A 25339-nucleotide genomic window follows, 5' to 3' on the forward strand; every position below is an offset into this window, starting at 1 on the left:
TGATTGGCTGGCATTTGACCAATCAGAAGCTGCCAGGTGGGATTAATTAAGCACCACCTGCTGCAAAACATGGAGGCTGCAAAGGTTCTGCCACGTCACCTTTGGTTCCTATTGGGGTCCATATGGCTCGCCTGTGGCTGCTGGTGGTCCTGACTTGGAGTCTTCTGGTTTCGGGTTGGGAGCAGGAAGATGAAACATCACTTTCTGAAGAACTGAAACCCGAGGCCAAGACCTTGCACGATGACGACGATAACAACAAAGGCACTTTTCCTGATCCTGAGGAAGTGGCGACGTCGGACCCCGATCCCGGGGAGGAGGGCGGGGCAACACCCGGAACCCAGGAGGAAGCTGTCGAGCCCTCTCCGAGGGTTTGGACAAGCACCACCGACCCAAGTCACAGTGGACTCCAAGTAACATGTGACCGTGAAGGCTTTAGGATCATTCTCCCAGCTGGTCAGTTAAGCGACGTGAAGGTTTTGGGTAGGTTCTTTCATTTTATTTGAAAATGATCAAGGAATCAAGCAAATGTGTAAAACCAGATTTTGAGTCGCTGTCGTGAATTTCTCACCATGCATTCAACACTATTGGAATAAATTAAAATAAATCGCACCTTTTCTCTAGGCACTGAGGACCCTCAATCTGTCGATCACTCTCAATGTGGTCTCAACGTGACCTTCTTGGACCAATCCCTAATTGTTCCTTTTCCCGGATGCCAAGTGGAGAATGTAAGTTCACCTCTGTCGTTTCCATGAAAGCGACTAGACGGAAAATGCCGAATGCCTTCCAGACCGACACCTACAGCTTGCAACTGTCATATGCGGACGAGCTCGCTGAGACACGAGTCACCACGGTGACGTGCCGTCCGGGTCCGGAGTCCACCACCGGCCCGCTGACTCGCTCCGGTGCCCCTGCATCGAGGTGCCGTACGCCGCCGCCGGCGCAAACGCCACCAAGGGCACAACGTGAGTGCTTAGTCACACATGACGTCATTATTTAATACACTGATGTTATCAATATGTTGTTCAATGAAGTGGAGTTGTTCTGGCAGCTAATTTTATTTTATTTTTTAAATATATAAAAAGATGCATCTTGTTGCCAAGGAACTGTGTTGAGACAAGCTGAATTTGCTTTAGATAAAAGTAGTGCTTTGACGCCAGTGTGTCGCATCTCATCAAGCTCGGCCTCTTTGTTCTGCAAATATCAGACTACGGAAAAAGGAAAATACAACCATGAGATTTTTTTTTTTTGGTTGGAGATGAGTACAATGATTTTTGTTTTCCCCTCTAGAAAAATATTAATTTATTATAACATTTCAACTTAACCTCCTGAGGTACGTACATTTTTAGTTCCCATGTTTTTTCGGGGTATCAGGATTATTTGGAGTACTTGGAAGTAAATGTTTCTCCCGTAAGGGATTCCTGGGTCCAAAAAGTTTGAATACGCCTGATTTTTAATATTTGACTTCAGATTGTGTCGTGGCCCCAGAAGAGCGCCTGCCTTGCGGCCGTTCTGGAATTTTGCCCGCCGATTGTGTGGCCATCGGGTGCTGTGTGGATCCAACTTCGGAGACATGCTTTTATCCAATGGATGGTGAAGTTACTTCTTGGTTTTTTTTTTTTTTTTTTCTTTCTTTTTGGGTGGCACAATGTCATGTTCTTGCGTTGTGCTTTTCAAGATTTTTTTTTTTTTTCTTTCTCACATTCTCCATGCCATTCACTTGAAATGTTCCTGACAGAATGCACGGTAGATCTCCATTTTGTTTTCATCATCCGCTCCACGTACCCATCCATGCCCTTGGACCCCACCCAGCTGGTCATTCCCAGGACGAACTGCAAACCCGTTGTGGTGAACGCCGACTTTGCCATCTTTAAGTTCAAAGTAACCGAATGTGGAACTCGCACTTATGTAAGTTGTCATAGTTACGTGCGTGAAAGTAAGCTTTGTACTCCCTCCAAATTTTGCCAATTTTAATTTTCAGGACATTGGCATGACGAGGTTTTACCTGGCTGAAGTTCAGACTCTAGTCCAAGTGCTCAACCTCAAGTATGGCATCATCACGAGAACGGATCCAATAAGGTTCTCACTATTACATGAAAATCCAGGATCCAGAATTTCTCTTGTTGCAAACTAACCTGCAACCGCTTGCACTTGGTCCATAAATTTAGTGATGACCTTTTTTGTGCTGCGCCATTCATTGCAAATAGTTTTAAGCTTGGCTTCAATTTTAGGTTCTTGGTGGAGTGTCGCTACAGTCTGGCTGCTCACGACCAGCAGCCGTTCGCCAGCGTCGGCTACACGGTGAAGATCCCAAGTCGCAACCTGCCGATGTCAATCTCCTCTGATGGTTTATACGGCGTTCAGTTGAGGATCGCCACAGGTCCGAGTTAGGGCTGGCGTTCGCCGGATTAATTTGCGTTACTGTGATGTCATTATTGGTCTTAAACTACTGAAGAGTGAAAACTAATGGATGTTTTAAAAACAATCTCACGTAATTCTGTCACTCCTTGTTTGAATATGACGCTTAGAAGTTGACTGTTTTAGTTCTGCGCTTAATTCCAAACAGATGAGTCCTTTTCATCTTTCCTGCCTTCTTTCCCGACATTGCGATACATCCTGGGCAAACCCGTGTATTTGGAACTGAGTCTGTTGTCGCCCAAGCCCGAAGCGACCATTTTGGTCAAGTACTGTCTGGCGTTCCCTCGCTCGGCAAAGAATGCGCTGGTGCTTGTTTACGAAGGGTAAACCATTAATCTCAAGCCACCGATTTATGTTTTATTCTTAAAAAGTGGCTCGCTTATGAGGGATGTCGTGTTCGTCAATGCAGGTGTGCCAATCCTCATGATCCAAATGTGGCCATCTTGCAAGTGAGCAATTTGCCCCAAAATCGCCATCAGAGACATTTTGTGGTCAAGGCGTTCCAGTTTATGGATGTTAAAACTAAGCGGTATCTCAATGAACAAGTGAGTATCTGGAAAGACTTGGGAGCGTACATGGAATTGTCGTACTTGTTCAACTGAGGCTGGATATTTCTCGCATGGAATAAAAGCTCAAATGGCTTGGGTAACTTCACTTTGTTGCACACCCCCACAGATCCACTTTTTTTGCTCTTCGGAGGTTTGCAGGTCAGACGAGAAGACTTGCGAAGAGCGCTGCTTTGATGGAAAAGTGAGATTTTAAACGGCGCATATTTGTGTCATAGTATAACTATCTGAATGTTTCTTTATTTTGCAGGTGCCATAAGGACTCTCGGCCTGTGGACATGAACCTAAAATATTTTATTGTACATTAAACAGACTGTGGAATACATCCTGTTATGCATTTATCATGCATCAATTCTAGTTTAAAAAATGAAAATTAAAAAATGAAAATCTCCTTAATGACGTCACTCAGTCACTTGCTCGAACAAACATGTTCCACTTAACATTTTTTTTATTACGCTATATAATTTATGAATACATAATAGCATTTGCGTCTAATTACAACTCTTATCAAAAATAAATTAGTCCAACGTTTACGCACCCATAATCCTTTGCGGCATAAATGCGGAAGCAAAATAGTCGGCCATATTTATTAAGTCCGTGTTGTGACTTTTTTGACAATTTTCTCCTCCACTCTGTATTTCTTTTTTTGCGGCCAACAAATATTCGTTGACGGATTTTTTTTTTTTTACGACGACGGCACCTCCCTGTATCGTAACCGAAAGTGTTTTGTCAGGTGGGTCGAGTCACGTGAATTAATCGTCGCCACGCGTCTTAAAAAGTGAGTTGAAATTTTTGTATGAAATAATTTGCTTTAACTACATTTTGCGACTGTGCCACTCTCATTGCAATGTATTTTCAAGAAAATTGTTTCTTTATTTTTAGTGTTTACTTTATATAGCACCGGTGTTGACCGTGAATCTCACGGCTAGCAAATACTTGCCTGACTGTGTTTAAACTGAATTAAATCCGTAAAAATTCTTACTTAGCAGCCACTGCAGGTTAAACTAATTGTAAACGACCCTTTAAATGTTGCCAAAGTCGTTACATGTAAATCACTCGATTGCTTTACATTGAAGCAAGACAAGCGATGCATTGCATCATTCATACCCATTACAGTGCCTTCAATTACAACAAAAAAAAATAGCAAGTATGTGTCATGGTTCACAATATTTGTCCAAGTTGCGTTGCCGTAAAGCTGCAGATCTAGTTCCTTGTCCCCTTTGGGCAACAACACTCTGTGCTGTCAGCAAGTAGGTGGAGTTAGTCCCCCCCACACCCTCTCATAAAGCCGCGCTGGGCTGCTGCTTGTCTCACACCATTCTCCCTCTCAGCTCCTTCCAGCCGGACAAAATGGCTCATCTAACTGCTCTTTTCAAATATGTGGATGAACACCAGGAGCTTTACGTGGAGGTAAGATGAGGCCACTTGAACTAATGTTTTTGTCAATACATTTTTCTTCTCTTGTACTGTTTCATTTTATAAGGTCTTCCAAAGTATATACAAAATAAAGAAAACATGAAAGAATGATCAAACAACTGATAATAAGAATTTGTGTGAAATAGATAGTGCTTTTTTTTTTTTCAAACTACTTTGAACTTATTGTTGAACTGCTCTTGATCAGCGCCTGGCGGAATGGGTGGGCGTCCAGAGTGTGTCCGCCTGGCCGGAGAAACGCGGTGAGATCAAGAAGATGATGCAAATGGCTGCCAAGGACATTGAGCGGCTGGGCGGCACGGTGGAGATGGTGGACATCGGCCAGCAGAAGGTGAGCCAAGAATGAAAGCGCTTTGCATTGAAAGAAAAAAACAAAGCGTCTATCCTGTTGACTGTTTGTATTTGTTGCAGCTTCCAAGTGGGGAGCAGATCCCGCTGCCCCCGATCATCCTGGGACGCCTCGGCTCCGACCCGAGCAAGAAGACGGTGTGCATCTACGGCCACCTCGACGTGCAGCCCGCCAACATCGACGACGGCTGGGACACGGAGCCGTTCACTCTGGTGGAGAAAGATGGTGAGGATGCAGACACACTTTCAGTTTCTGGATGAATCCTTTCTCCGGGTGCACAGTAGGCGTTTTGATCATCACCGCTTCAGGCAACGCATGCCGAGCGCCTTTTCGTTATCAGCTCTTCTGCCACTGTTCACTCTCATATCCAAAGTCCTTTTCCAAGTCATCGTGTCTTATCTCACTGCTTGCAAAGTAGAACTAGATACTAAGTGTCATTATCTCGCTTTATGTTCGCTATTGTTAGCGCATCAACATTGAGAAAGCCCGTTTGGACTGAACAGAAAATTTAAATTGTGTTTTGTGGTTTTGTTTTGTAGATTCCCCCCGTCCTCCATAAATGTTTTGTACTGCAATATTTTAGTTTACGCTACATTCTTTTTTAATTTTTTTAATTATTGCCCTCCACTTAAACTTGCATTTGTGGCAATCAGTCAGCTGACTGAAAGCACCGCCTCCACTTCCTCTTCCATCCTGCCTGCTCAGCTTTTATCTTGCATAACTCATGTGACTATTTAAAAAAAAAAAAAATCTCTCTTCAAGGGAATATCTTCAAATGAAGAACATTTGGAATGGTGTTTTTTTTTTTTTTTTTTAATCCATTAAGACCTGGCACGACAGTTTTTTTATGTAACTATCATACTATTAAATTAACTTATGATCATTTCATTGAATTAAATCACTTATCTTTGCTACTAATAGTTGATTGACTATTCTATGAGTTGAATTTGCCTGATCCAATAAGAAAATGCTTGCATATAGTCTCCTAAAAAGTTTTTGACTGCTTTAAAATCCAAACATTTTTTTTTTTTTTTTGCAGGAAAGATGTTTGGACGAGGCTCCACTGATGACAAAGGTCCAGTGCTGGCTTGGTTTAACTGCATCGAGGCCTACCAGAAGATCCAGCAGGTAAACCTCCACGCAAGAAGTGACTTGATTGCTTTGTGACCATTTCAGGAGGTGGATGTCCAAAGATCTCTGTGCCAAATGGCTTCTTAATAATTAAACCGACTCGCATCTACTCGTTTGCTTCGACCACCTTTCTTTTAATTGAACCTGATGGTGAGACGCCGCTTCTTTGGCAGGAGCTTCCCATCAACATCAAGTTCTGCTTCGAGGGCATGGAGGAGTCGGGATCGGAAGGCTTGGACGAACTGGTTTTGGAGCGCAAGGACAGCTTCTTCAAGGACGTGGACTACGTTTGCATCTCGGACAACTACTGGCTGGGCAAGACCAAACCCTGCATCACTTACGGCTTGAGAGGAATCTGCTACTTCTTCATTGAGGTGGGGCATGGTGACGCTTTTACAGCCAGCACGTTGGTAACAACAATGTTGACGCTACTTTTAAAAGGTGGACGGCTGTGAGAAGGACCTGCACTCGGGCGTGTTTGGCGGCTCTGTTCACGAGGCCATGACGGACCTCATTGCACTTATGGGTAAGTGAAGCTGCTTTTTGTTTTGTTGTTGCTGACGGTGCATAAAGAAAGGGAACACACTGGAGATGAGGTTTAGTCAATGTGGAGGGACTTGGGGAAAACAAAACTCTTGTCGTCTTTGTTAGACATTTTTTTTTTCTTTTAATGAATTAATTTAGCAATCCGGAAAGGTCTAGGCAGATACCACACCTCAATATAAATTATTTTATTCAATTTTATTTTAATTGAAGTTTTGTAATCGCTAGGTTTCACTCTCTGCTCTGTTTTCTCTCTGTGGCATTTGCATGATTGTTAACAGCCTGAGCCTGGACCTAAATCCAGTGACATCTCTTTGGAGGTTCTTTGGTAGGGGGCTATATACAAAAGATGCCCTCACATTCTGAGAGCATCGAAGCCCATATGGGGAGGTTGACGTCTGTTTCCCGCAAATGTTATCATTTATTTCGTCTCTTGTTCGACAGGCTCCCTTGTGGACAAGAGGGGGAAGATCTTGATTCCTGGCATCTCCGACGACGTGGCTCCTCTGACAGACGAGGAGAAGCAACTTTACGACAAGATCGAGTTTGACTTGGAGGAGTACTGCAAAGACGTCGGCGTCGGACAGCTACTGCACAGCACCAAAGCAAGCCAAGGCCATCGTGACGCGAGGAACGAGGCCACAGCACATTCTTAACTGTTTTTCTTTTCTTCTTGCAGGAGCAAATCCTAATGCATCGCTGGAGGTACCCCTCGCTTTCTCTGCACGGCATCGAGGGGGCTTTTGCCGACGCGGGCGCCAAGACGGTTATCCCTCGCAAAGTCAATGGCAAATTCTCCATCCGCCTTGTGCCTGACATGGACCCCAAAGTTGTGGAGAAGAAGGTAAAATCGGTTGATTAAATTCAAATCCGATACATTGAATTAAAATACAATGCAGCTGGGATAGGCTCCGCCATGCACGCAGCTCGAGTCGGGATGCTCGGTTCAAAGATTTTATTCAATAAAACGAAATTAAAATGCACTGTAATAAAATGAAACTGAATAAAAAAATGCTCAGCCTTCTGTGCTTGTCGTCATGGGACTTTGTGGTTTGCCACAACTTTCTGGCTCTGCAAACCTAAAATAAAACCTGCAAAGCCATACACTTTGAGGAAGTAATGTCTCTCACTGTTATTTAGAAGAAAAAAAACTGCATACACGGTGAAATTGTTTTACAGCTTACTCATGATGATGGTCATGAGTCCAAATCAGTGGTAGCTAAACATCACAAGTAAATATTTCTGTTTGTGTTTTTATTCTACACAGTCATGCATTTTGTTTTCAGGTGACAGACTACCTGCAACAGAAGTTTGCCGAACTAGAGAGCCCCAACAAACTGAACGTGTACATGGGCCACGGGGCCAAAGCCTGGGTGTCGGACTTCAACCATCCGCACTACATGGCGGGTCGCAAAGCCATGAAGACGGGTACGCAAAGTTTGTCACAGTTGGCAAAAGTACTCAAATGCTGCACTTGAGCTTTACTGTTAAAAAGTCTACACACCTCTGTTTGAATGCATTTTTTTTCGTCATATAAAATAAATTTCAATTTGTACAGTCTTTGGCGTGGAACCGGACCTGACACGTGAGGGCGGCAGTATCCCGGTCACGTTGACCTTCCAGGAGGCAACGGGACGCAACGTTATGCTGCTTCCCGTCGGTTCCTCTGATGACGGAGCACACTCCCAGAATGAGAAACTCAACAGGTTCTTATCTTTTTTTTTCTGCTTTTTCTTCGTGTTATGAATCATGTTTCTCCCTTTTTCTTTCAGATCTAACTACATACAAGGCATCAAGATGCTGGGCGCGTACTTCCACGAGGTGTCCCAACTGCAATAGGCCCCATTACGACTACCACATTGACTGCTGCTGACTCGTTTTTTTGCATCACAATAATAAAAAAACGTTTTCTTTGTTACGGTGGTCCTGGCTCATGTGTGTCTCATTATGTTTAGGATAACCGTTTTTTTTTTAAGCACCTGAAGTACACAAGCACATGTGGTAATAACTCTCCGAGCTTCCACTAAAACCCAGGCTAAATTTAACTTTTCCCTGACATGCAAAGCTTGTCTCTTGATGTATGTATCACTTAAACAACATTTGTTGAGCTCAGTTCCTCTTTCGACGGTGCGACATTTCAGCAGGCAAAACACTTAAGCAGAAATTCCAATAATAGCTGTTTTTTTGTTTTTATATATTATATATATTAACTGAGTGACTTGATTAAAAGTTGCACTTGTCTTAAAACGTTGATTGTCCACATTTTTCACTATTTGCAACAATTTATGAAAAGTTCTGTGATATTTATTTACGTCCCAGTTAAAGGGTACTGTCTCTTTAAGGATATCTAGCGTGTTTGTAGTCCGGATATCCAGCTCGTCACTACCGCATTCATTACCAACACACATTTTATAGCGTTTCACGTCTTCACGTTTTATGCGCACACAGAAAATATAGCTCCAAATCCCATTCTAATTAAATAATTATAGGCTTTAGATTACGTTAAGGTGTTCCTTTGAATAATTTCACAAAAGGGGGAGAAAGAAACAAACCTGGCAACCCGAGTTGCCATTTTCCCGACGCGGGAGAATCGTATGTAACACGGAAGCGTGACGTCTGGGCGCTGCTGTCACGCATGTTCTCTCATAAAACACTTTAAATGTGTCTAAAAAAAATCATGTTAAAATTCGCTGACCATTTTCTAAAGTCCACCTAGTAATTTAGGCTACGCTTAAAGTCCATTATGGATCGATACAACGAGGTGAAACTGTTGCTCAAAAGCTGGGAGAAGAGCTTTGTCAAGGAGCACCAGAGGAAACCGATCAAGGTAACTTTTGTCCATCTATTATTATTTTATTGATACAGTTAACTTCGTTCTGACTATATTGACACGAAATATCCAGGAGGACGTTGATAAAGCTTCAGAGGATACTAGGAGTAAGTGCATACATAACATTTGTCTGTTTTGTTCAATTGTGCAATAATTCTGTTTAATATCTTACCCTTTCCCAGATTTATACAAAGAGTACCATAGTCTGAAACTGGCCAAGGAGAAAAGTAGCAGCATTAGTGACGTGGCAAGCAGAAATAACAGTGAACAGTCTGAGTCTGCACCTCAGAAGGTAATACAATCATAAAACAAAGTAGAGGGTGTGCAGTGCATGTAAAAACAATTAAAATTAAGAAATTTAGCAAGTTTGCTTCATCTTTTCTGCCAAAATGCCAAAACAAATCCAACTACAAAGAACCATGAAGTAGACACATTTTATTTATTATAATAAAAACGAAAAAATGTGTGACTGTACACAACGTCAAGATAAGCAACAAGTCGCCCTTATCCTGCTGTTCAGGACTGCTGGGGTTCACATCTGAATCGCAGCGCTTTGCCGGCGTCTTCGGCCAGGCCCCTTCGCGCCCTGGACAGAGACGCTCTGAAGGCCTCGCCGCAATATTACGGCCTCAAGTTAAAGAACAACCTGATGACACTTTCTCACAAGGTAGCTCAAGTACAAAACCGAGGTCATGCGGTTGATTATGTTATTAATGTGTGCTTGTTGCCGTGACAGGAGAAACCCGTCTCGTTGAGAAAACCCGGACGTGTGCCTTTGAACTCCTTAAAAAAAGATGCACAAAGTCAACAGAAGAATAACATTGTTACCACTTCCCCTGATGCAGAATCCAGTCCCCAAAGGAAAGGCACGCTCTTCTATGTTTCTTTATTCTTCACATATTTTCATTCTGAACAAATGAGGCAACCATTTTGTTTGTGTTCCTGCCTAGCAGGCGGGTGAAACCAAGCTTGGGAGTCGTGCTCAACAATAATCTCCACCCGATCCACGCTGAGGAACCATCTGAGCCATTTCCGCCCATTCCAGAATCGACCAAAGATTCTGTTAGTCCTGGTAGGACTCCACCTTTTCCTATCTCCAGTGGAGATGTCGAAAAAGACTCTCGGACTTCACATGGAGGCCTCGATCCCGTCGGTTTAGGAGGACCTCGAATAGCTGCCCCCGCAGGAAGGCCTTCTCCTGCCAACCGGCTGAGCTTCGTTGACAGGAAGTGGCTGGCGAGATGTCAGGTTTTTGGCGAGCTGGGAGCTGAAGAGAAGCCCGGGGCAGGAAACCAGGAGGGACGTCAGCCGAATGGGAAAGATGAGGAACAACAAGCAGACGACAAAGATGCCATGACCAACATTTCGGCAAATCCCGCTCCACAAAAGGAAAATACAGAAGACCCGATGCCGACAGAAGATCCCAGCAGGAGCCCTCCAAAGAAGAGCGTAAAGAAGAGGCAGCGAGAAGGAGAGGCGATAGAGGAAGGACAAGCCCAGAAGAGGAGGAGAAAGAAGAACGAAGAAGGAGACAAGAAGAAAAAGCAGGAGAAAGCCGATGGAGGAGACGGGAAGAAGACGAGGCGGAGGAAGAAGGGGAAAGAGGATGTCGAGGTGGAGGAAGACAAAACAACAAAGGCACCAAAAAAGGTAGTCGGCGAATATAGAAATACTGTTTGTATTGGATATATAAATAAGGTTATGATAAAAAAATTTTAACTTGGAAAAAAATTAATAAATAAACGTAATTATAAAACTTGCTGTAGGTCTAAAAAACTAATAAAGGGTATACAATCCACAAACGCTTTTGTTAATGAATACCATTTTTCGACTAGTGGAGTCGCATCGAGTATATTTTTGCAAAAATCATTTTTGAGTTGACTTCCCCTTTAAGGTTCCTCGGGAGAACCTGCTTGGAGAAGTCGAGGAAGACTTTGGCACCAGGACCTCATATCATACACAGCCAGTCCGAGCAACGTAAGACTTTATTAGATTTGTACAATTTATATCCTCCACTTGAATCCAAAAAGCAAATTCTTTCATTTGATCCTTTTTCAGAGGCTCCAAAGTTACAGATGGTAATTTCGTGAAGATCAACCTGAAGAAGAAATCACACGTCACAGGATATGCAAGGAGAGGAATGGCCCTGCGCAAACAAGTATATACATTTTATTTAGAGATTTATTTTTGTATATGTGGCTGATGTGTATTTCTGTCCAATATATGTGCTGTGTCAGTTGTCCATGCAGAAGTTCCAGCTGAAAGGCGAACGTTTCGGTGGCGGTCGGGGCTTTTTCGGTGGAGGCCGGCGCGGCGGCTTCAGTCGCCAGGGCGACACCTGCTTCAAGTGCGGCGGCACGGGACACTGGGCCATCCACTGCAAGGGACCAGGTAGTGTGCTCGGCAAATTTTGCTCCAAATTGTTTTGGATGTCAATTATTTATTTTGATTTTGTTGTTACCAAGCTCCCGTTTTTCTTTTGCAGCACCGCCGCCTTCTGTTCCTGAGGAGCAGCCCATGGAAGAAGAGGAGCCCTTCGAGCTGCCCACCCTAGAGGAGGTTGCCAGGGCGACGGGAACGCTGCAACCCCAGGAGCGAGGTGCCTGTTTCAAAGAAGAGCAAGAACAAGAGAACAGCAGCAAAGACGAAGCTCTGCTCAACGTGATCCGTCCCGATTATGAGCGCCCGGCACCTCCGCAGCCCGTCGAGCCACTTTACGGCCTCACAGACGACGGCAAAGTTCAGGGTAATGAAATTAACTTTGACTTAATCAATTATTGCAAAACAATATCACAACTTTGTGTGTGTTCAGCGACACCGGACAACGTCTTCGTCGCTCTCCGAGAACTTGGCTACAGGTCGTTCCGGGCGGGGCAGGAGGAAGCCATCATGAGAATCCTGTCAGGTACATAAAATGTACAAAATGATTCAACCACACCAGATCCTGCAAGATGCATACATTGGAGCAGCAGAGGGTCTGGCTGCTCGGTACAATGAAAAATCTAATTAAAAATGTCATTTGTCTTAGTTATTTTAATTATTAAATTATAATTTCATGATTTATTAAAACACAATTTAAAAATTGTGATTTCTTTTTTTTTTTTAATGCATTTACTACAGTTTTAAAAATCAAATATGGCTCTTGAGGACCAATTTTTGCCCGTCAGAGTACCGTACTCTACTGTCCGTATCTACTTAATTCTGTACTTTATATTACTTGCGTCTGTGCAGGTCTCTCCACTCTGGTGGTGCTGTCAACGGGGATGGGCAAGTCACTTTGCTATCAGCTGCCGGCTTATTTGTATGCCAAGCGGTCCAATTGCATCACTTTGGTCATTTCCCCCCTCGTCTCTCTCATGGATGACCAGGTGCCGCACTCTTAGCAAGAACATTTTAGTGACTACACAACATGCATACAAACTGAAAACCTGTTGTAAACGTGTTTTTGTGTAGCTATCTGGCCTGCCAGCCAACTTGAAAGCCGCCTGCATCCACTCCAACATGACAATGAAACAGCGAGAGGCTGTGATACAAAAGGTAAACCGGTAGCCATTTTTGGATTCCAGAGTTATTCCTTGCCGTGTTCCCTCAGGTGAAGGCTGGTCAGGTGTGCGTGCTGCTGCTCTCACCCGAAGCGCTGGTTGGCGGTGGCGGCTCCAGTTCCGGATGCCTTCCCTCGGCGCAGGAGCTCCCCCCTGTGGCCTTTGCGTGCATCGACGAAGCCCACTGCGTGTCGGAATGGTCACACAACTTCCGACCGTGCTACCTCAGGCTTTGCAAGGTGAAGCATTTTTTCTTTTTTTTTTATGTGTCTTGCTCATGGACAACAGTTGACAATCACATGACAATTGGTCTCTATTGTTCTTTTTGTAGGTGTTGAGGGAGCGCTTGGGTGTGCGCTGCTTGCTTGGCCTCACAGCCACGGCCACGTTGTCTACGGCTGTGGACATCGCCCAATATTTGGATGTCCACGACCAGGACGGCATCGCGGTCCGATCCGCCGCCGTGCCCACCAATCTACACCTTTCCGTGTCCATGGACCGGGAGAAGGATCAGGTACGACCGATACTGTTGCTCCCCTTCAAGAGGGTCTGCGTATTGACAGCACTTTTTTTTTTTTAATTTATTCTTTTTTTTTTTTCTTAAAGGCTCTGGTGTCCTTGTTGAAAGGCGATCGCTTCGGCTGCCTGGACTCGCTCATCGTCTACTGTACCAGGAGGGAAGAGACGGTCCGCGTAGCTGCGCTGCTCAGGACCTGCTTGCAGGGGGTGCTGCTGAAAGAAAATAAGCACATAAGCAACAGCCAAGCGCAAGTCAACCCAGTGGGGAAAAAGAAGAAAGAACTTGGTGGGGGGCTTGTTTATTTCGGCTTTAGGCAGCAAATGAGTGGGACCTCCAAATCTGCTTTGTTTTTATTTTTCCAGCAAGGAAGAAGATTCGTAAACCTCTTAAGTGGCAGGCTGAGTCGTACCACGCTGGCCTCTCGGGATCTGAACGCCGCCGGGTTCAGAACAACTTTATGTGCGGCGAGCTCCGGATTGTGGTGGCCACCGTGGCGTTTGGGATGGGCCTGGACAAATCTGATGTGCGGGGCATTATTCACTACAACATGCCTCAGGTACGCAGTCGACTTCCCACACAGTAGTTTGACATAAAGTACTTGATGTGTGTACTGAAGCGTCATTCTGTACCTGGGCATCACATTATTTCCTCAGAGCTTTGAGAGTTACGTCCAGGAAATTGGGAGAGCGGGGAGAGACGGAGAACCGGCACACTGTCACCTCTTCCTTGATCCCGAAGTAAGACTTAATTTAAAGATTTAATTTCTTTAGAAATTTTAAAAAGATTGTTTCTATTTCATAATTATATACTATTTTTGACAAATTTGATTTGTTTTTATTTTGTATTTTACATGGTTGCATTCAGTCAATGTATTTTTTTTAACTTACATTTTATTTTAGTTTGTTATATCTCCATTTTATTATCTTTTTAAAAAGAAAAAAATGTTTTGTCATTTATTAGTATTTGTCTTGTGTTTTATTGTAATTTATTTTACTTGAATAAAAATATAAAATAATAAAAATAGATAATATAGGGCAATTAAATAAAATAGAAATATTTGATCAAATAAAGTTATTTAATTTTAATGTATTATTATTGTATTATATTATCTTGTGGATTGTTTCTAATCATGTAATTTAGAAAATTGTCTTAATTATTTATCGTATCGTAACGGATGGATAAATTCTCAATATTTACGTATAGGGTATGGACCTCCACGAGCTGCGGCGTCACATTTATTCCGACACGGTGGACTACTACACGGTGAAGCGGCTGGTCCAGAAAGTATTCCCGCCCTGCAAATGCAAAGAAATCCACCAGAAAAAACAGGAACTGATCCAGGTAAAGACCCACGCTACGCGTTTATTTCTACATGCAGATGGACACACACGTCACACCTGATGCTTCTTATGTCAAGGAGGACGTCGGCGATGCCGAGCTGCTGGAGATGATGGAGATGTGCGATCAGCAAAGCGGCCGCGACGCAACCACCCAGCAGGAGATGGACAACAGTCAAATAAAGGATGATCCGGCTGTCAAAAAAGTCAACATGGAGGTTGTGGATGACCAGGAAGTCGTAAGCTCCTCTGATTGGCCCGTGGAACGAGTGTGTCACACTCATGAGCGAGCCGTCCCCATCCAGGAGACGGTGGAAACTCTTGATATCACGGAAGAAGGTAACTGCACACTGATATTCCATTATGGTTTATGCAGCAAACTGATTACGTCTCCATTTTTTGTCTCGCTTGTGACGAGATTTTTTTTGTTCCTTTTTTTTTTTTTCTTTTTTTTTTTTTTTTTCCTTCAGGCATCGAGACACTGCTCTGCTATCTGGAGCTCCATCCTCGGCGCTTTGTGGAGCTTCTCCACCCTACGTTGTCTGTGTGTAAAATCAGCTGCTATGAAGGACCAAGACAGCTCCGGAAACTCATCAAAATGTAACCCCCTGTCACTCAACTTTCCACGCACGCTCCTACCCTGCGCTCTCAAATCATGAAGAACACTCGTAACTTTGCAGCTGCCCGCCCATCGCCGTAGTGCTGGCCCGGAGGCGCATGGCCGGCGAGCAAGTGGAGTCGTGCGACCAGCTGGAGTTTGACGTGGTGGAGGTGGCCGACACGATGGGATGGCAGCTCCCATTGGTCAAGAGAGGACTCAGGCAGTTGCAGTGGAGCACTGGTCAAGGTGGATACTGAATTTGTGTTATTATCCTAATACGAGCATTTATCTATGAATATCATTCTTTACGTGTAGCTGGCGGGCGCAGTGGCGTCCTCGTGGAGTTCTCTTCCCTGTCCTTCTACTTCCGCTCTTGCGGCGACCTTAGCGACGAGGAACTGGACCAGGTGTGCCGGTTCCTGCACAAGCGCGTGCAGGATCGAGAGAGGTCGCAGCTCTACCAGCTGAGCGCCTGCTTCAAGGCCTTCAAAAGGTACACATTCAGGAACATGCTGCCAGTCGTGAAATCCTTTTTGACACCTACTGCTTCAAGTATGTTGCAACTATGTAACATAAAATGTGTGATGTGCAGCAAACTGAATTTAATTTTTTTTTTTTCTCCAGCGTGTCCTTCAAAAGCGTGATGTCCTGCGTGGACGACTTGGACGAGCATCGCAGTCTCCGGCTAAAAGACCTTTTGTCCGACTACTTTGACAAGCGGCGGGAAAGAGACCTCACCTTGGAACCGCTGGAATCAGAGGACAGCCAGCAGCAGTATAAGGTGACACAAAACACTACGCTGGTGTTGTGAAAAATGTTCCGGATAATTACGGTTTTTGTTTGCAGCTCGCGGACTGGGAGAATCAGATCCGAGCGGATATAAGGAGCTTTCTGTCCAACAGAAGTGATGAGAAGTTCTCAGGAAGAGCCGTTGCCCGAATCCTTCATGGCATTGGTGAGACATTAATATTCACAATATTCCCTTGTTTTTTGCTCTTAATTTGGACCGGAAAAGTGTAAAAAAAAAATATTTTTTAAATGATCTCTATTCAGCCATTCTACACGGCTTGAAATGCCTGCCCAAGTTCTAACCACCAGATGGTGTCATAGAGCAAGTGAAGACTCGTTGCCAAACAGTGGCAACGACATAGAATAAATGAACACTCATCACAATCAATTTCAATGCAATTCATTTGAAATGTTTGAGTAGACATACGCATTTATTTTATAGGTAGCCCGTGTTACCCCGCCCGAACGTACGGCAGAGACCGACGTTACTGGCGGAAGTACATCCAGTTTGACTTCAACCAGCTCATCAAGTTGGCCACTCAGGAGATCATTCAGTTTAAGTAAAACACACCCTGTTTATTTTATTTTTTTTTTCCCCTCATATATTCAATGTCTTTCTTTGTATACGAATAAAAGATCTATTTTTCTAAGGTGCTCACTAAGGCCTTTGACCTCTAATCTCGTTGCACACTTGAGTACAATGACAATAAAGGGATTTCTAATCTTTTAGTTAAAAAAAATCTGAAATCAAAGGACTGCGAAGGGAGGCCATTTGCAGTATTTTCCTTTAATATGCATTTAAAAGTTTTTTTTTTTTCACAATGTCCATCCTATTTTCCTTCCCGACCAATGTTGCTAAAACATTTCTTCCAAATCAAAGGGCTCCCGAGCGTGTTTGCTCGCTTCGTTGGCTCAAACACTTGGACCAAGAAGAATGCTCTTTATTTTCTCCCCCCCCCCCCAATTCGTGACTCAGAAGACAAACATTGACCTGCGTCATAAATTCAAGCTGGGAAATGTCGTCCATTTCCTCATCGTTAATGTTTGTCGAATCTACCTTCTTCCCCAGTGAGGTAAAGGTGACCTCTTTACATGCCTGAACACGTCCCAATAAATGTCCGGTAAGTCTTGGTTCTGGTCATATAAAAAAGGTCAAACAAAGAATATTCTGCCTGCACACCATTTGGACTTCGAGGTGCTTAAATAAAAAGCGCTGACAGCAGCCACGCATTCTCCTCAGTCAGCAGGCCTCGGTGCAATATTTGGGTTTAAAGGCTCAGCGCGCTAACGTGTGCATTGTCATGAAAGCGAGCGCGACGGGGACTTTGTCGCCACCTGTGTAGTGTGGAGGGCTATACGTTATGTGCGTGATGAGTTGTCGTTGGACTCTGGCCCTAATGAAGATGTTCACATAAACTTTACAAAGCTGATTAGATGAGGCTGATGATTAAAAATAATAAAGTAAGTTGGAGGACGCCGTAAGAATGTTTCAAAGTGAATAATGATAACAAAAAGCAGTGTTTTGCAAGCATATTTATTATTCAAACGGTTCAGCTATACAAAATATATCACAGTGTAGACAAACACCTTTTTTTCTATACATTTAAAAATTTTGCTTAGTCAACATAAAGTCATACTTTTTTTTTTTTAACATTTGTCACTCTTGTGACGCTAATAAACGTAAACACTCAAGAAAACGACTGTGCAAAGTTACATAATGCTTGTTCGTCAAGAAGAACCTCTCTGAGCATTTTACAACCAGAATGTAGATGATTTAAGCATGCGGTCATGTGGCTGTAAAGTAAAAAGGCAGTGTGTGCAGGTCGTTGTGTTCAGCCAAAGTCCCTTTCCAATTATTAATAGCGGGGAATCGTACTACTCTGTATTGTGTTGATGTTTTTTGCTGTGCAAAAGTCTAAGAATAAGTAAGAGTAAGAATCATCTACTTAATAAATATTGTTTTCAAAATATATTTTTTATTTTATAATTTTTTTTTTCTCAAATATATGTTTTTTTTATTTTCATAGACTTTTGCCCAGGGTGCCCACATTCATTTTCTTTGGTTCCTGCTTTCCTTTTTTTTTTTTTTTTTTTTTTTGGAAACATAAAATTTAACATCCTAGAAAACGATTCGTGTTGAGACCAAAGCAGGTCGAGGGCGCTAGAAGCTGATGTTCTCCTCGTAGAGCGACAAGAGGAGGAGGATAGCCCAACCGCACAGCAGGCCAACGTTCTGCAGCGCGAACATCAGCCATGGCCTCTTGGACTTGATGTGAATCATGGTCGGCAACTGCGGGGAACAACGACCCCCCAAAAAAAAAGGGTACAATTTTAGCATCTTTTTTAATGTTTGTTTCAATATAATGATTCTTTATATTGTGTTAAAAAATCCCATAGTACAATACTTTCAAAGTAGTACCACTCACCATGTCAGCCAGTCCCACGTAGAGAAAAAGACCCGCGGTGATGGCGGCGATCCACTGCATGGTGGCCAGGTCGGTCGCCACGCTCAAGGCAATGTAGAGGCCCACGAAGGACGTCATGGCGCTGCCGATGTTAAGTAGCAGCGCCCGGCGCACCGACATACCGCAATTAAGTAATATGGCAAAATCGCCTGGGAAAAAAAAAAGGAAAAATATTTACAATATGCGATAAGATGCTCCAGGGGGATATATTTCTAGGTGCTGCTGTGTTTCTTAGCAACACAGTTCAAATTGAGCGTGTGTCTGTGTCACCTAGCTCGTGTGGCAGCTCGTGGCAGAGGACGGCCAGCGTCGTGGCCAGTCCGGATTTCCACGAGAGCGAGAAGGCGGCGCCCATCGCCAGGCCGTCGGCAAAGTTGTGGATGCCGTCCCCTAAAGTGATCATGTAAGGCAGCAGCCGATGTTCTGCGCAATGACACAGCCGTTAGGTTAGTTAGCGGTTAATCAACAGAATTATCGCAACTGTTGCATATTTGCAATTTCATTCGTGTATTCGCCATAAAAAAAAATGTGTATTGAGGAACTTCATTTTGACAAAAGTAGTGCTTTAGTCAAATCATTCCCCAATTGAAATGTCATTAATCCGTTCCGACACCACTAAAAAAATACCTGACATTTTTTTATGCTATATAAGACCATAAAAAGTCAATCACAAATTTGTGAATAGTGAAACTCATATGCGGAAAATCTTACCCCTGGTCTTCTCTCTGGAATGTCTTTCAAGCTCCTCCTCCTCGTTCACCTTGACACACGTCAGAATTAATCACAGTCGCAAGAATATCAGCGTACCACAAATGTCCAATGTTGCTTACGAGGTCTGTTTTTGAAGTCGATTGCATTTTGTCTTTTTGTTTCCTCTCCTGTTGATACATCTCGAGAACTCGGTCGTGGTCACAGTGGTGGGCTTCCGAATCATCCTTAAACGTTCATCACAAATGATTATGAAATGTTTATGTGGCAAAGAAATTCACCGGCGCAATCTAATGACATCCAAATGCAAGAGCTGTCAGGTTTTATAATTATCACTTGCTAAGGCAATTCATTTTTTCCCCAGAATAGAAGTGCAGATTTTTAACAATTTAATTTTACAGGTCATTTACTATCAAAGACGTATTTTGCTGTCAGGGCGGATTTATTTTTTAATAACCTCGGCAGAATTTGTGATCCCGCTCCTGCATTGGGATAGTACCAGGTGTACCTAATGGAGTGTCCGGCTCCATTTTCTTTTGCTTACCCCGTGGTGGTGATGTCCATGCGTGACGATGTTGAAGACCGTTTCCATTAGGTAGAAGTAGTAGATGCCGCCCATCACCACCAGCATCTTGTAAATGTAGTCCGACATCTCCGACTGGTGCCTGTGGTGGCTTCCGCCGGTTTCATGCGAGTGCACGTGCAGGCCCAGAAACTACGAACAGTAATTAGTCTTTTGGGCGTATTATAAACAGTCGTGCATAGTTCAGATATTAACAACGTAACTTCCGTAAGGAAAAAGGCGTACTTTCTCTACTTTGGTGACATTTTTGATTTATTGTTTCGACGTGGATGGCTCACCATGGGCAGCAGGTGCAGCAAAGCGTCTCCGGTGAGCGAACCCACGGCCAGGCTGATGCAGAACTGGATGCACAGCTGGAAGACGCTGGTGCACGACGTGCACAGCAGCAGCACGATGCCGAACATGGACATCAACGTGATGACCACGTTAGCCAGCGTTGCGTACAGGTACCCTGGACCAAAACGAACGTCAAAGACAAACTAGATTATCTACGGGATTCTAATCAAGTCTACACACGCAGTATGACGCCACACATGAATTTTTAACCGCAAAACTGTTTACATGTTTTGCTGGGTGTTGCTGTTTTGGTTAGCAACAGCGTTCAAATTGCAACTCTCACGACCGTGTGTGAAGATTCCGCGCGAGAGAGCACTTACTCTCCGTTTTGCTGAGCTCGTCGGGTTTCGCCGGGTGTGAGTCGGCGCAGGCCCCGCTCAGGATCTGCTGGATCAGAGCCGGACTAAGCCGGGCCATGTCAGAGCGACCCAGGCCGGGGGAGTTCGCACCCAGACTGTGGATCAGTACCAGCTCGTGCGCGGAGAAACAGTGCTTGGGGAGTCGGAACAATCGGTCATTTTTCAAACGCTTCTAACATGTCGCGTGACTTTCAGGGATGTTTTTACCTCCTGCCAGGTGTCGTTTGTTTCTGCATGTTTGTGTTGCCTGCCGTGATCGTGTCCGTGATGATCTGGCCCGTGCTCGTCGTGCTCGTGACTCGACTCCAAGGTGGGTCCGATGGCCAGCGACCTCATGAAAGCCTCCAAGTCTACAAAGTCCAAAAAATATTGAAGGCTTTTTCTTTCTTTTGGCTTCTTTTTTTTTTGTTTCAAGTCATGTCATAAGACACGAGAGTTCTTTTTCTTTCTTTTTTTTTTTTTACCTGCAATGGTGAAATTCTCAGAGCCCAGTCGGTGCATGATGTAATCCAGGAAGAAGCTCTCCTCAGGGAGCAATTGGAAGCATTGACCCAGCAGGGTATGATACAAGACCCGTCCCAGAACTGCACCCACCGCTTGGGTCTGCTCCGCTGTTGGGGCACCGACCTCCGACATGATGTCGCTTGTAGTGATGCAACCCTGGTGATTTTCCAGGGTAAGATTGTCAATATCCCGGCTAGCTGTATCAATACTTTTTTTTTTTTGTTCTTTCCATGGAACTCATGCTCTTTTTTTAAAGGCCACATACTGGACGACTCAACCACAGCTGATGCAAATTAATTTCAAAATCCCAGTATGGCGGAAAGACTGTCCGCCAAAAGATCACCTTTTCCAGGTAAATTTGTCGCAACCGCCTGGTTTGCTTGCTGGATCATTTGTGTCCGCAAAAAATTTTTATTTTATTATTTTTTTTTTTACTCACTTAAGACAAAGATGTCCAACCTACGGCGAGGGGGCCATTTACGGCCCATCGTCCACTTTTGTGCGGCCCTTGGCATATTATAAAATTTATTATTGACACAGCCCATGTCGTTGACCTCCATTGTATTACAAACATTCTATGCAGGGGAAGAGAATAAGAAGTTGCTTCTCATTTCCTGGCAATAACACATCTCTTAAATAGTAACATTTGCTTTCAGAGTGCTCCTATGGAAAAAAGATAATTCAGTAACAGTTGCGAATATCTTGGACCGCAATTGTTTACTCCACTTTCAAGGTCACCTTTGTACAAAATGCTCTTGTATTGGTTCTGAATGTGAAGCTGAATTGATTCTATTGCAAAAGTTTGGACACCCCTGATTTAAGGTAAAAAAAAGTAGACACATATTTTCCCCACTGACCTCAATGTCTGATGACTCATAGTGCTTGAGAAGTTCTCTAAGGACACTTTCTAATCCACGAAGGTCGATGTGCTGCCGTTCACGCCCGTGGCACGACTCTCCCCCCTCCGCCTCCTCTTCATGGTCATGTTCATGGGAATTCCCGCTGATGATTTCATGCAAGAAGTGTTCCACCTCCTGCCCCCACCTGCCCTGGGCTGCTGCGGCGCAAACCGTGTCAGGAGAAGACAGGTACAGGACGCAACCGGCGGCCAGGGCGGTAAATTCCGACACGTCGATGGTGTGGTGTTCCTCGCCTGCATGTCGATGGTCGCTGTGATTGTGGATCAGCTGGTGGACGGCGTCTGATAGGTTGCACTGTGGGGGGGGGGGGACATGGGGTGGGGGAGGGATGTCATGAGTTGATATCAGTTGAATGAGCATTCCAATTCAAATATATTTTCACTGTTCGTCCTCTAGACACATTTCATTGTTCGTGGGCCCACTATATTCCAATTTTTTTAAATGTTTTTTTTATGGGTTTTTAGAGTAAAAAGGTAAATCCAAATTTATAGTTACGTGTGTTCAGTGAAGTACACATTTTATTGCATTCATTGAAATTGACCTTTTGATTACATACATGCAACAGGCTTTTTTTTTCAAGGACAGCCATTTCGCTGATAACGCGTTGTTATTTAGGTCAGTTAACTTATGGATTTATTATAGCTCTCTCAAGGCTTTGACGCATCAGTATTTCTCGACTTTCCTTTTACTGCGATGACGCTGACATGCCCTGAGTCCTGATAATGATTACGTTTCACTGACCTCATACTCGATGTTTAACACTCACAATTGAAGATTTTTTTTTTCTCACGGTAGCACAATGTGGGAAATCCCACCCAGTGAAGAGTATTTGGTCCAGCATCTTTTTTCAAATGAATTTAATGTCAAAAATACAAAATCAACAAATGCTAATATTGTAGTATATAAAATTTAGATGTACTTTTTACTGGATTAAACAATATGTATCTATGTATATGCTATATGTGTAAATATTTGTTCGTGTATATACAGTATGTGTGTATAGTATGTTGTTTTACGTTAATAGAAATATGATCTTATTTTTGTTATTCCTTTAATAATCCATGAATGAAGAATTTTGTATAAATATGTTTTTTCCACTCTTGTTAGTTTGATAATCAAATAAAACATTTTCTTTTATTTTGTTTCATTAATTATTACTTCACTAATAAGAACAGGTTGTTATTACTGTTAACATTTTGTTGTTTTAATAATGAACCATTAGATAGATTTTTTTTTAACTTTAACGGAGTTGGGAAAATAAAAATAAATAAATAAAAAAGGAAACTAAATGTATATGTCAAAGTTATACTCACGTAATATAGTAAAATATCAGAAATTATATATAGTTTTATTTTTTAAAAAACATGTCCGAGGTAAAAATGTGGGATTTCAAATGAAATAAATATAAATCCATTTATTACTAGCGGTGTCTTAAAATATCTAAATACCAAATTAATGAAATCAAATAAATAGCAAAGACTAAAAACTAACGTAAAAATATGATTAGTTTTATCGCTTTAACAGCTATTGTACCTCGATCTTTGAAACATCACTAAATAAATAAATCTCTTAAGCATCACACCTGAGACGTGCGTACTTTACCCCCTGGCTCCGCGAGCGGGCGGCCTAGGGGGAAAAAAAAAAAAAAAAAAAAGGACCCGTACCTTTCCACACGGCACTTCTCCACATTGCACACGGTTCTCTAGTGTATTAAATAGAGCGACCAGCGACTCCTCGTCCAGAAGCAAATGCTCCTCTCCGGGGCGCAACAGGTGTACCACGTCTCCGAACGCCTCCTCCACGGCGGGACACGCCGATGCGGCACCGAGCGCACACCAACTTGTCACTGCCGCAAGAACGAGCAGCGTTTGGCGAATTGATTGCATTTTAGTTTACCGCTAGAGTTAATCTACAAAAACGTGAACCAGTGGCGGTTGATCTGGTGCTGCTGGATTTCTAGACCAAATTTGCGCTGTCAAGATGCTGCTGCCGGACTATATCAGACTTGAGGCTCCTCTGGATTGTGATTGGCTGAGAGGTTCTGAACACCCTGATACATGCGAAACTCTTCCCATCCGAGTCCCTCAACAGTCACATAAACACACACACGCCCATACACAGAGAAACGCACACAAACGCACTAAAATTGTTCCACCGCGGACGTGCGGTCAGGGTAGGCCAGTAGAGAAATGCCGCCCTCTGCTGGCCGTTCTCTGTATGTGAAGAGTTAATTGTAGTGAAGCTAATTCAACAAACGGAAACATTTTTTCCTCCAAAATTGAGCAGGGAGTCATCCTAATATACCTCAAACGTTAGCATTCCAACTGTTAACATGATAGCATTTAATTTAACAGTAAACGCTTTTTTAATGTCCTTTTTAAAAAAAAAAACAATAATAATATTAACGTTAAATGGAGAAAAATTTCATTCATTGACAGATTGAAGCCATTCAAGCTTCAAGACAATTCATTCTCGCAATCACACAGACGCACTAAACCTTTTCCACCAGGGGCGTGCGGTCAGTGTAGCAATACCGCCCCCTGCTGGCCGTCCTCTGTATGTGAAAAGCTTAACAAAAAGGAAAAAAACTCATGATTGCCATAAATGATGTTTCTTTTCGTTCTAATAGTTGCAACGAGTAAACTGTAGTAGCCTACCTCGTAATAGTGACTAATCTTAGTGCAATCATCAAGTTGCATCCTTTGTTGTGTTGCTAGTTTTAGTTTGTAATAGCCTATTTAGTTCATGCCACATATTTTAATGGGAATTAAAATTTCCTTATTCCGGCCAAAGGACTCACTGACCGACTGATCCTTTTGGCTCTCGACGCTGATGAGGTCCTCCACTTATGAATATTTTACCAAAGCACAAGCTATTCATAATGCAAAACAGCTTTCACTCCCGCATGGCCCACGACTCAAGTGAGGGTGATTTAAACATGAATAAATAAGAAGTAGTAAGCACCTGTTATTACTGTCGTCATCGGATGCAATTATCATAAGTATACCAGAATGAATTTTATGCATGCAAAGTGGGCAACTAATCAGTGAAGAGTACAATGTGTCTCTAATATTTTGGGGTTATGTTCTTCATTAACTGAGCCTTAAAGCTTTACAAGTATATTAAACGATGCATTCATTTCTCTTCAGATGCATGTATATCTTGATCCACCTGTCGAATTCTATATGGTGCTTAAGTTAAGGGGCTGCTGACACATTACTCCCTCAGTGAATGAATAATTCAGACCGAGGCCTAAACTTTCAAATGCCCAGCAGTCCCCTCTGCTGCTGCTGCTGCTGCTGCTGCATAAAAAAACGAACTGCTCACACAGGTGGCATCAAGTTAGACACGGCATGTCTAAAAGAAGATGGGTGGAATTCAAGATCTGTCAGACGATAAGTTGTTCC

At 43.3% G+C, this 25339-nt stretch overlaps 4 protein-coding genes across 5 annotated transcripts; 3 read left to right on the forward strand and 1 right to left on the reverse strand.

Moving 5' to 3' along the window:
* Window positions 1–53: 53 nt before the first annotated feature.
* Window positions 54–3377, forward strand: LOC148321414 (zona pellucida sperm-binding protein 4-like). Its single transcript, XM_088318836.1, has 11 exons — window positions 54–480; window positions 622–725; window positions 788–962; window positions 1468–1590; window positions 1736–1905; window positions 1979–2076; window positions 2229–2377; window positions 2564–2738; window positions 2825–2960; window positions 3091–3165; window positions 3232–3377. The coding sequence occupies exons 1-11, from the start codon at window positions 123–125 to the stop codon at window positions 3238–3240; spliced, it is 1572 nt and encodes a 523-aa protein (XP_088174962.1). The 5' UTR covers window positions 54–122; the 3' UTR covers window positions 3241–3377.
* A 152-nt stretch (window positions 3378–3529) lies between these two features.
* On the forward strand, window positions 3530–8361 carry cndp2 (carnosine dipeptidase 2). Of its 2 annotated transcripts, none has more exons than XM_088318839.1 (12): window positions 3530–3759; window positions 4313–4391; window positions 4603–4746; window positions 4827–4989; window positions 5804–5892; window positions 6069–6269; window positions 6337–6421; window positions 6883–7043; window positions 7118–7282; window positions 7725–7866; window positions 7997–8144; window positions 8211–8361. In XM_088318839.1, the coding sequence occupies exons 2-12, from the start codon at window positions 4332–4334 to the stop codon at window positions 8275–8277; spliced, it is 1425 nt and encodes a 474-aa protein (XP_088174965.1). In that variant the 5' UTR covers window positions 3530–3759; window positions 4313–4331; the 3' UTR covers window positions 8278–8361. The 2 variants fall into 2 exon arrangements, with proteins under 2 accessions (XP_088174965.1, XP_088174964.1); XM_088318838.1 differs by having other exon boundaries at window positions 3530–3714.
* A 686-nt stretch (window positions 8362–9047) lies between these two features.
* recql4 (RecQ helicase-like 4) lies at window positions 9048–16685 on the forward strand. Its single transcript, XM_088319572.1, has 26 exons — window positions 9048–9265; window positions 9342–9375; window positions 9451–9560; window positions 9789–9935; window positions 10005–10120; window positions 10207–10918; window positions 11163–11245; window positions 11327–11426; window positions 11506–11659; window positions 11754–12014; window positions 12081–12173; window positions 12500–12636; window positions 12722–12805; window positions 12861–13049; window positions 13142–13324; window positions 13417–13615; window positions 13693–13886; window positions 13984–14067; window positions 14534–14671; window positions 14748–15006; window positions 15138–15267; window positions 15348–15514; window positions 15584–15761; window positions 15893–16049; window positions 16115–16223; window positions 16500–16685. Exons 1-26 carry the CDS (start codon window positions 9182–9184, stop codon window positions 16619–16621), a joined length of 4224 nt encoding a protein of 1407 aa, XP_088175698.1. The 5' UTR covers window positions 9048–9181; the 3' UTR covers window positions 16622–16685.
* Window positions 16686–17575: 890 nt separating this feature from the next.
* slc39a4 (solute carrier family 39 member 4) lies at window positions 17576–24025 on the reverse strand. The gene is made up of 12 exons (XM_088319571.1): window positions 23597–24025; window positions 21870–22226; window positions 20973–21168; window positions 20716–20858; window positions 20470–20641; window positions 20092–20264; window positions 19775–19945; window positions 19353–19457; window positions 19234–19282; window positions 18793–18945; window positions 18484–18671; window positions 17576–18347 (listed from the first exon to the last, which is right to left on the reverse strand). Exons 1-12 carry the CDS (start codon window positions 23816–23818, stop codon window positions 18219–18221), a joined length of 2058 nt encoding a protein of 685 aa, XP_088175697.1. The 5' UTR covers window positions 23819–24025; the 3' UTR covers window positions 17576–18218.
* Between the last annotated feature and the right edge of the window lie 1314 nt (window positions 24026–25339).

The sequence above is a fragment of the Idiotropiscis lumnitzeri genome, chromosome 16 (assembly GCF_059441095.1).
Source record: "Idiotropiscis lumnitzeri isolate Australia: NSW breed Sydney's pygmy pipehorse chromosome 16, RoL_Ilum_1.0, whole genome shotgun sequence".
NCBI classification, from domain to species: Eukaryota; Metazoa; Chordata; class Actinopteri; order Syngnathiformes; family Syngnathidae; genus Idiotropiscis; species Idiotropiscis lumnitzeri.